The sequence below is a fragment of the Colletotrichum aenigma genome, assembly GCF_013390185.1.
Source record: "Colletotrichum aenigma strain Cg56 chromosome Unknown KSG_Cg56_contig03, whole genome shotgun sequence".
Classification (NCBI taxonomy): domain Eukaryota; kingdom Fungi; phylum Ascomycota; class Sordariomycetes; order Glomerellales; family Glomerellaceae; genus Colletotrichum; species Colletotrichum aenigma.
In genome coordinates this window covers 470,240-480,676 of record NW_023500909.1, presented here as the reverse complement: position 1 = coordinate 480,676, position 10,437 = coordinate 470,240, and the positions used below count along the sequence as shown (strand labels likewise).

Sequence of the window (10,437 nt, the reverse complement as noted above, 5' to 3'; positions counted from 1 at the left end):
GGTTTAGACAACGACGACATGTATTGCAGACCCAGACCCCAACTAAGTCAAATATCTAGCGATGTAGAAAGCAGCTTTTGGTTAACGAGTGTGGGTGTGAAAAGGCCGAAGAGGCTGAACATGATGTCGGCTCATAGTCAGGAGCTTAAGGGAGCGTCGAGGGCGTAGTCGAAGGCGAGGGGGAGGCCGTGCCGGGCTCGCACGTGTCCCTGCTGCAAGATCCGCTGGTACGGTCGACCAGGACCCAATCGCTGGATCCGGTGGTGGTTCCGAAGCCGTCGGCGTCGAGAAGACGGCACTCAAGGGTGACTGCGTTGTAAGAGAAGGCGACGCAGTTGGCGAAGAGGTCGCAGGAGTTGGCGCAGATCTCGATGGTGAGGATGAGGGGAAGCGTGCGCTGGTTCTGGCTGGTACCCTCGGCACAGGTGGGGTTGCTGTAGCTGCAAGAGCAGAAGGTCAAGAGCGTGGAAGGAGTGTACGGGAATCTGGATCCGAAGGTTGTGCAGATATCAGGGCCGGCGGTGGAGGAGGGCTCAACGTCAGAGGACTAGATTAGGGGAGGATGGTCAGCGTGGGGCCGGTGATCGAGGTCTCTAGCGAGATCTCAATCGAGGTCTCGCCTACCGTAGGAGTGGCTTCATCAGAGGTCACGGGAAGAAGGCTGGTGGCGAAGGTCGTGGGGTCCGGGAGGCCGCTGGTGGGGAAGACATCGGTGGTGGAGGGAACCGGCTCGTCAGTCTCGGTGGCGGAGGGCTCATCGGTCTCGGTGGCAGAGGGTTCATCCGTCTCAGTAGCCGAAGGCTCGTCGCTGGAAGTGGCAGAAGGCTCGTCAGTCTCGGTAGCTGAGGGTTCCTCAGTCTCGGTAGCGGACGGCTCGTCAGTTGAGGTGGCCGAGGGCTCGTCAGTCTCGGTAGACGATGGCTCATCTGTAGAGGTGACTGAGGGCTCGCTGTCGGTAGTAGAGGGACTCTCAGTTTCAGAGGAAGTTGGCTCCACTGTCTCGGAAACTTCGTCATCGGTCGACGTGGGCGAAGGCAAGACGAAGCTGGTTGGGGAAGATGTGATGCGGACGGTAGTAGTGGTCACACCAGTTCCAATGACGGAGATAGTGTCGATATCAAGCGAGGTAATAGTAACAGTCGTGGTGCCCGGGAAGCTGTTGGTGACGAAGCTGGCAGTGATACCCCAGCAAGAACACGCTGAGCGGTAGGCAGACGCACCGCTGCATGCAGAAGCGTAGAACGGGACAGGGGGGAAGATGGCCGAGGAAACCAATTGACGGCCCTCAAGATCACGGCGATCAGGGCCCGAGAAGCTGGTGACGACAGGAGGCTCAGGGAGGTCGATGGAGAAAGAAGGATCGATGATAATTGGCGGGACGGTGGTGGTGACGGTCACGGTGGAAGGGGCGAATGTGCGAGTTACGTCAAAAGTCGCGGAAGAGGTGACAGTGACGAAGGTAGTTGTCTCAAAACGGGTTATAGTAGTCCTCTGGAACGATGAGCAGTCGGCCCTGCGGGAAGCTTGAGTCTGGGGACCGAGACGAGTTCCCGTAACGGCTCGAGCACAGTTGTTCTATCAGTTGAGTCAGTGTATCCAGCTGACGATAAAGCTGACGACACGAGCTCTATCGTTGAGTTTGTGGACTTACTGCGTTACACTGGGCATCGGCGGCGCCAAAGGCTGCCGCAGCAGCTGCGAGGTAGACTTGGTACTTCATTGTAGCGAAGAGCGAGTGACGCTTGTGTGTTGGAGTCTGAAGCTAGGGTAGTGAATGACTGTGGTCGTTGTGATGAAGAACTAGAAACTGATCAGAGGGCCACGAAAGCAGTTTATATAGAAAAATGAAACGTTGTTGAACTCTCGTCTTCTTCCTGAGCCTCCAATTCACACGTAGTTGGGGGAGGCTATTCGGTTCAGCTGTGAGAGTCTCGCCTCAGTCACTTGGTCTTACATCGTCACATTCCAAACCTGGGGGATGAAACGACTAGCAAATGTTGGGCGCGTTACTCAGAGCCACGAGCTGTCGCTTCTCCAGAACAGAAGGATGTAAGACAGACGTTGCCCCGAAAATATGGCAGTCAGAAAGCAAGTTTTCAACGGTCTTGGTGGTTCTTTCACGGAGGATCTACGAAGTTCCCCCTGTAGATCAGGGAACCTGACAGCATATCCCTAGCCAGCCGCCGACGCATTTCGCTTAAGCTCCTGCTTCCTGAAATTTTAGATTTTTCTCCGCAGCCTTAACCATCTGCGATGAAGGGGCATGCACGGCATGCGGGTCGGCGACATCCGGCCGGTGTGGGTGGCTGGTCAGCTAGCGGAGCGCGGCCGGGGAAGCGGGTCCCACCCGGACTGCTCCCTTGTCTCACGATCTGACGATCTTGCTCTCTTGCGGAGTTGAAAACACCTCGTGGCTAGCTTGCTCCGCGCGGGAACTAGGGAATCACGCAAGTAGCCGCAAGGCGTTCTCGAAATAAACACAGACATTGACGCGGAAGACGCGTTATCGTCATGGCCCGATGTTTCCATGACGAGAACTTCAGCCCGAATGTCACTCGGAATGTTCTCTGCAACATCGCGTTTGCCACTTCTGACGGCCAGTCTCGTATAGACATGTTGGGAAGCTAGCCGGAGCTGTTCTCCGTACCATCGGGGAATCAAGAATGTCGGGCGGTGGATGGCATCATGGCGCGTGGGAAGGATTATAGGCTGTGAGAGATTGAATCAACGATTCCAGCGCCTCCCCCTTGGTAGCCTTACTTGCAGCTTGAAAGCTAGGCGAGGGCCTGCTTGTTCTCATGAAAGTCTAGCGTTCATTCCAGGACACCCTGGCCAAGGAGGTTAGCTGAGAGCTCAGCCCGAGACCTGCCACCATTCTCATGAAGCCACCATTCCAGACGGAAGCGCGGAGACGTCGCCAAGGGTCTCGGGCGACAACGTTTAGCCTCATGCGGATGACTCACGCTAAAAGACTTGGCTTCGTACGATAACCCACAACGAGGGGTTTTAAGGACAATAAATTCTGCCCATACTAAGATCTAACGTCCTTGAGCAGACTCTCGAGGACTTCAATCGTTTCACTGCGCATACTTGATGAGGGTTACACGAACAAATGATGACCTCACCATTACCATAAAGAAAATAATTCAGCAAAACGTTCACATGCAATTGGGTATTTTTTCTACCTCATCGTATTCTTTTTCCCCATCCATTTTTCAGCTCTCATGCTAGCCTTAGGTAAGGCTTCTCACCCGCCACCAACTCCTGGACGTGGACATGTCCATTGGTCTTAGCCAAGGACGGAGGCTCAACAGCCTGGTTCTGTCGCAAATTATCCAATGAGCTGAAGCCTCCACGTACGCAGTCTGCCTCAAAGCCCTTCGCTCTCAAAACGCTGGAGGCAACCCGCGCGTTGTTTCCGTTGTAGCAGAGGAGCAATATCGGCTTTGAGCGATGCTGCTCCATCTTCTTTCCAATCTCGCCTGTCGCTTCGAATGTTGCTTCCAATTTGAGCCACAGGGTTTCAAGAACCTTTGCGTCCGAAAAGGGCTCCCAGTCCTTTGACTCCACAACGGGAACATTTTCGGATCCGGGAATGTGATGTGTCTGATAATCCTCTTGGCGCCTCAAGTCAACGATGACGGTGTTGGGGGACCTCGGGATGAGGGACGCGCTGCTCGTATCCACATATCGAGGCGTGCTCGGCAGATGCTCGCTGAGCTCGTTCGGGATTACGCTTTCGGGAATGTGCATGAACGCCTCCGCAGGCTCCTTCTCCCATGCCTCATCATACCGGTGAAGGTCCACCTTTTGGAGATTCTGAGCGACTGTTAGCAATGTGGACTCCTTAAAGCTTGCAAATCTTGCGAGTTTGGGTATTCACCTCGTTGTGAATCGTTGGGAAATGTTCAGGGCCTAGCTTGGCGAAATACTCGTCGATGTACTGGTATGGAAGGTCGCAGCATACGAAGACGCAGTGAATCTCGCCATTCTCGCCGGCAAGCTCGCTCAACGTGCCGGTAGCCTTGCGCTGGTCGAGGAACTGGAAGAGCCCCTTGAGGTTGAACCCAGAAGAAGGACCGCAGACGATGCCCTCCCTAGTGAGGTTGAGAGAGTATGAGTAGGAGTCATGCGATCCAACGTGCTCAATGTGGTCGACAGCAGATCTCCACGGGAATTCCACGGGCTGAAGAAGTGCGTATGAGCGCGGGCCCGGCACACGGTCGCCAGCAGCTGTGCAAACACCAAGACGATACACAGAAGGCTTGTTGTTCTTGAAGTAGGTTCCGAGACCAGTCATGGTTCCTGGAAGTTGAATGTCAGTTCGAACTGTGGTTTCGTATTCAAAGGTTTGACCTACCAGAAGTTCCCATGCCAGCGCAGATAAGGTTGATTTCAGGCAGCTGTCTGAGGATTTGGGGGCCAGTCCAGCGGATGTGTGACTTCCAGTTCTGCAAACTCCTGTCAGTAAGGAACTGTCCAAATAATCCTTCAACTACCCACATCGTCGTTCTCATATTGGTTCGGGTTCATGGCCGTTTCTGACTTCTCGCCAATATCCTTTGCTGCTCGAATACCGCCCCTGGGGTCGGCAGGTTCTGGTTGTGATGGGCCGCCAAACAGAGTACTGTGAAAGGCACCGAGTTAGCTAAGCCTGGTCTTTGATGATCCCTCCTCGAAGAGATGGAAGTGCGTAGTTAAGAGAAAGCAGTCCGCGACTTACATATCCAGTCCGAAGAATTGCATCAACCTCAGTTTCGCCCGACTTGTCTTGTTGCTGAGATATGCTCTGACATCCGAGTTTCCGTAGTAGACTCTTGAAATCAACGACATCGAGATGACCGTCGATCCTGAACTATACTCAACCACCGTCTCGGTCTTGCCTGGAACAACACCATTCTGGAGTAGGTTCAGCGCTGGCATAGCCTTGACGTTGTTGGCGGGATGCATCGACATCATCTTGGCGTAAATTCGGACTCCATCGCTGCGGTATGGATTGAGACAATCGGGGATCTCGACAAGGGGTAGAGGAGGAGCAATATCCGGGTTGAAATAGTCCTTGACGGCGTCAGGGCCTTTATAAACGCTAAGATGGTTGACCTCTGCCATGATTAAAGACCTACTCTCAAATGGTTTGGAGTAGTAAGAATAAAGTTATTGATTCTGCCCGGGTATCTGGTTGGAGGAATCTGATAACGGAAGTCTGGCACAAGGAGATTTATACCTGCAAGATCAACTGCTGCAGAGATTCACCATTCTTGGTACGCACTAGGGCGCACAAAGTAGGCTGACGCACAAGCTGAGACATCGGATGAACAAGAGAGTCGGGGAAACCCCTCCGTGGGGTTACATTTGCCGTAAATGTTCTCACTTTGACATGGGATAAACATGCGTGAAATCGACATGACTCTGATGATGGAGTCTCGAAACGTGTGGAATGACGCCCGTTACGGCAGGCTGGGGAACCGATTACTTGCGCTAGTATCTGGGCGGGCTTCTCCGTCCTTCTTTAGGGCCTGGGGATTGCGTCCATTCTGAGCATGATTGGCTTGTGATCCCGAAACTAGCACCAAGCCCTAAGCATGTCGACATCACGAAACGCGACGTTGAAGACGATTGATCGACGCAGCACTCATCAAGGTCGGCTGCGAGCCTGCGGCGTCTCGATGGCACCATGCAACGCTCATGTCGGTCAGCCAGGGGGGGCCGCGTCGCCAATTTTTTCCTCGTGATCTATTATGAGAAGGTTGCAACGTCGAGTGTCGTGCGCAATTCATAGCTTCAGACGCAAATTATCGCAAAGATGCCGCGTAGCCGCGGGGGGCATTTTTGTAGTCGGCTGATTCGACGATGTTATATAAAAGCCCTGTAGTTGAACGCTCTAAGAGAGAGAGTTTGAGCTGGTTTTTCGGGAGATTCCCCAGTTGAGCTTGTTTCACGGGAGCAACCCGCAAGGGTTCTTGTTTCCGTGCTAATCCCTGTCAATTGCCCAGCGCATCAGACCCTCTAGACCGGGGGTTGCCTCCACTTACCGCGATGACGATCGTAGGATTCAACAATAGTTCAGACTTGGCAGCCGGCAGTCTAAGGGCAGGAAACAAGGGTCTCTGTCCTCTCAATGGCCCTAGGACGTCAAGCAGTAGCGAGGATGCTTATTTCGCCGATTACCCGGATGGCCAGTATTCGGTCTCCGATGTTTGGCACCGATCCCGGTCGTGTTTTCCTACTTCAATTTCTTTGCTCTTTTGCCTTGATTCCAGCCGCTGCATGCGAAATCTTTTTCGGCTCATCTTTTGAATGATCAGCTTCCAAGTTTGTCGCCCCAAATATCCCTCATCATGACGGAAGAACAGCCGAGCGGAGTCCTCGCTTCAGACGACCCGAGGAATTCGGCGATGGAACAATCCAACTCGGACAATGGCAGCAAGACGCTGAATCAGTCTGACGAAGAGAAGAGCACCGTTCATGTCTTTAATGAGCAGACGAATTATGTGCGGCCAAGGACAATCATTACGGTAAGTTGAGTGAAGAAAAGACGTGAGAACTATGCTGATGGCTTTGCGACGCTTAGATCTTCCTGGCTTGTGCCACCGTTGATCTGGTGGCTCTCATGGACCAGACAACATTGGCCGCCAGTTTGAACATCATCGGCAATGCTCTCAACTCTAGCAACCAGACCGCTTGGATTGCAAGTGGCTATTTCATGTGAGCCTCTATCGTACGAAGGCGTCATCAACCGCTAATTCCAAGATTAGAACGTCGACTACAGGTCAACTGTTGTATGGCCGATTGTCTGACATTTGGTCTCGCAAATTTATCCTATTGATTGGTCTTGCGATATTCTTCACTGGATCTCTAGCCTCTTCCGTTGCAGCGACCGGCACGCAGCTCATCGTATTTCGAGCATGGACCGGTATTGGCGGCGGTGGGCTCATGACCGTGGCACAGATGATTGTCAGTGATGTGGTTCCCCTGAGAGAGCGAGGAAAGTATCAAGGAATTCTGGTGAGCAACAGAACCTTTCGCAAAGATGTTGTGTCTTGCTGACAACCTCGCCAGGGAGCAGTTGTAGCGATTGCCAACGGTATTGGTCCTGTTATCGGCGGCGCTTTAGCTTCGCAGTCACGAGACTCCTGGAGATGGATATTCCGTCTCAACATGCCTCTGACACTGCTGTGCACTGTCTGTGTTATCTTCTTTATGCCACTGAGAAAGGTGGAAGGCGATTGGAAAATGTAAGTTCTTCACCACGTCCGCTTTTTTGTCTGTTGCCGTGAAGAGTCGCTCACGTCCGTGCGAATCCAGGAAGCTCAAGGCGGTGGACTTCGTCGGCAGTGGCTTAGCTCTGGCTGGAACTTCGGTTCTGATGCTTGGTCTGACATGGGGTGGCGGCGAATACTCATGGAACTCGGCGCATGTCATAGCCACAATCGTTGTTGGCTTCGTCGTCTGCGTTGCTTTTGTGATGTGGCAGTGGAAGGGGGCCAAGTTCCCACTTGTTCCTTGTAGGTTTGGACTGTCTTTCATCGTGAAATACCTTCGCTGACTAGCTGTAGTGCATATTTTCAAGTCTAAGATCGTCAACGGCGCCTGTATTACCATGGCTATCAACGGCTGGAACTTCGTTGTGCAAGTCTACTACATCCCTGCGTTCTATCAACTGGCGTACAACTACTCAGCAACCAAAGCCGGCGCTATGTTGCTTCCGGTTACTCTGACACAAACCTTATTCAGCACATTGTCTGGTCTCGTTGTTCATAAGGTCGGTCGATACAGGGAATGCATCCTTCTCGGTTGGGTGATGTGGGCTGTAGGCGTCGGTCTGATGTCTACCCTGGATGAAAACTCCAGTGTTGGCAAGCAAGTAGGGTACTCCTTACTCATTGGAGCTGGTGTTGGCAATACTCTTCAGCCGTAAGTCTTTTCCGTTGTGTCGTACCCTGGGCTTCGCTGAAATATCCGACAGCGCCTTGATTGCGATCCAAGCAGGCGTTAGCCGCAGAGACATGGCCGTAGTAACCTCGTTCCGCAAGTAAGTCATGATGCATTATGAATCGCATGATGTTGCATATTCACAGTGTTTTTAGTTTTATCAGAAACCTTGGAAGCACGATTGGATTGGCAATCTCGGGTACACTCATGTAAGTATCTCTATTCTGATGGCTCTCTTCTTGCTTGCCTGATGGCTAATGAAACTAATTAGTAACAATATCTTGTCAGCAAGCATAGCTGGTCTTGGTCTGGCAGATGATGAAGCCAGAAGACTTCTTGCCAATCCCCAGCATGCCCTGTCAGAAATGTCTCAAGCCGACGCAGATCAGGCAAGGGCTGTCCTGCTGCCAGGTTATCGAAAAGCATTCCGCATCATATTCCTCGTCATGGCTGGGCTTGCTTCAGTGGCATTTTTTGTTGCATTCTTCCTGATGCCACAAGTAGAGTTGAGCCGACCTGACGACAAGGATTTGAAGGACGCTGCACGCAACAGGACGGAAGAGGAAAAGACCGAATCTTAGTGGTAAACTAATAACCAACTTGGTGGCATTTGAGCTGCATTCTTGATGTGAATGTACGCCTGGGGTACTCGCTTAAGCCTCATTGGATGCAGGGTCATAAAGCTCCATAATGACATGTTTTCATTCTAGCACAATCTCGTTGGTTCGTGACAGCATACCACATGGGGATGTTTTCGTTTTCTCCTTTTTAATTTGAAAATCAGACATTGCCAGAGCAAGAGGCATGGAATGAGTTTCTGACCGGCCCAATGTCAATACTCATTAGGTACCCAAGGTATTTTAGCGGCAGTCATGATGCCAGCCTTGCCTCTTGATAATCTAGGCCGCGGTTGATCTTAAGCCCAGGTCTGCCCGAGAAGTCCCTTGCGGCCACGATGTATGTGTTCAATATAGAAGCCTTATTCAATTGCCTATCAAAGTGAATAGTGGGACCGGCTTTGGCGGCAGCAATAGATGTGGAGATGGGGATCTTGCAAGCTAAAACGTGGACTTTATAACGTTCAGCTTTACAAATCTTTTTTTCAATTCCCGGACCCATGGTTCTCCTTCTTCTGAGATGCCCGGAAGAGTTTCCAGCGGAAGAGGGAATGCCATTGGGACAACAAGATTGTTGACATTGTGTAACCAGTCCAGAGGCGAGCCCACCTCACGTGGGTCAATTGACCTGGTTGTAAGGTATATGAAATCCGAATTCCAGTTGATACGACACGTATCTTGTCGCCAAAGATCTTTTCTGGAGGGTGGCACGGCCGACCACGGTTCTAATCCGGGGAAATCCGTGCTAGACCATACGGGGAACCAAAATCGAGGCCGAACTTTACGTGCAACAAGACTTGACATTCGCTCAATGGTTGAGTCGATCTCGTAAAAGTATTTCCAGTCGAAGCTTTCGCAGTACATGCGCCACGAAAGCTTCTGCTCGGTATGCCCGTAATCTTGCTGTTCAGATATATCCCTGACAAGCGAATGCTGTGGGTAGAAGGCGATGTGCCGAGGAGTAAGATAAAACTGTCTCCATATCTTAAGCCGAATTTCCGCCGGAAGTTGGGAAAATTTGTGGAAGCATCGATGCCACTCTGGTAGCCAGTTAGGATAAGAGAATTCATTGTTGGAGATGAAGGCCATTTGTAGGACTGTGATATGAATTTGTCGTCTTGCAAAGGGAGGTAGTTGTTGATAGGAAAAGTGTGAAGCTTCAAACCCCATGGGCGTACGCATTTTCATGGGTACATCCTTTAAATAACCTAGGTAAGTAAATAACTTTGAGGCCTCATAAGGCCGTCAACAAGGTATTCCATAGCGGTAGTTTACTATAAAAAGCATCAATCAAAACTTTGAAGCTGAAGAAAGATACATTTTTGAGGTCAAGCCACAGATGTGAGTGAGTACAGTGCGTACTTGGGTGTCTGTAACCTACATGCATGAGTTCTCTCCATGAGCATTCACAACGGTAGCGGCTCATTGGGTTTTTGACTTCTCTACAGCGAGATGTTGGAGCTCTTCATAAGATACCTTAGGCTTGAGGGAGGTCTCGTTCGCTCAGGCTGAGCGGACGTCTGGCTGCGTTGGAAGTCTTGTTTATTCGGTACCGAGATACCAATTTTAGAACAACTTCGCTCGACCTACTTGCGCAATCACGACGCACGTTATGAAAAAGCAATATTAGTTCCTCTACGTACGGAGATAGTTATTCAGAAACAACGTTTGACCGAAAAACAAGATAAGAGACTGAATTTAAAGATTTCGTAAACTTGCCCCTGCCTCGATCGCATGCGAGAAACTCTGAATGTGACTGCCCTGACCGGGAAAGAGTTACTATCGGATGCCATCAATTACACCTAGTCTCGCATGAACAACTAGGTAGATGATTCTCCGATGCTATCCTAACAAGATACGAGAGATTGTTTTGAACCTCTTGTCATGA

The 10,437-nt window shown here is 51.2% G+C and overlaps 3 protein-coding genes across 3 annotated transcripts; 1 reads left to right on the top strand and 2 right to left on the bottom strand.

Annotated features, from left to right (window-relative positions):
* Window positions 1–145: 145 nt before the first annotated feature.
* On the bottom strand, window positions 146–1,720 carry SPRR3 (Small proline-rich protein 3; the record flags this gene model as incomplete). The annotated part of the gene is made up of 3 exons (XM_037319332.1): window positions 146–547; window positions 625–1,575; window positions 1,652–1,720. The coding sequence occupies 3 exons, from the start codon at window positions 1,718–1,720 to the stop codon at window positions 146–148; spliced, it is 1,422 nt and encodes a 473-aa protein (XP_037180719.1).
* Window positions 1,721–3,222: 1,502 nt separating this feature from the next.
* cysM (Cysteine synthase B) lies at window positions 3,223–5,109 on the bottom strand (the record flags this gene model as incomplete). The annotated part of the gene is made up of 5 exons (XM_037319331.1): window positions 3,223–3,819; window positions 3,884–4,305; window positions 4,361–4,451; window positions 4,504–4,627; window positions 4,724–5,109. 5 exons carry the CDS (start codon window positions 5,107–5,109, stop codon window positions 3,223–3,225), a joined length of 1,620 nt encoding a protein of 539 aa, XP_037180718.1.
* Window positions 5,110–6,338: 1,229 nt separating this feature from the next.
* dotC-4 (Efflux pump dotC) lies at window positions 6,339–8,513 on the top strand (the record flags this gene model as incomplete). Its single annotated transcript, XM_037319330.1, has 9 exons — window positions 6,339–6,515; window positions 6,572–6,705; window positions 6,756–7,005; window positions 7,060–7,235; window positions 7,306–7,505; window positions 7,557–7,914; window positions 7,967–8,032; window positions 8,088–8,141; window positions 8,204–8,513. 9 exons carry the CDS (start codon window positions 6,339–6,341, stop codon window positions 8,511–8,513), a joined length of 1,725 nt encoding a protein of 574 aa, XP_037180721.1.
* Between the last annotated feature and the right edge of the window lie 1,924 nt (window positions 8,514–10,437).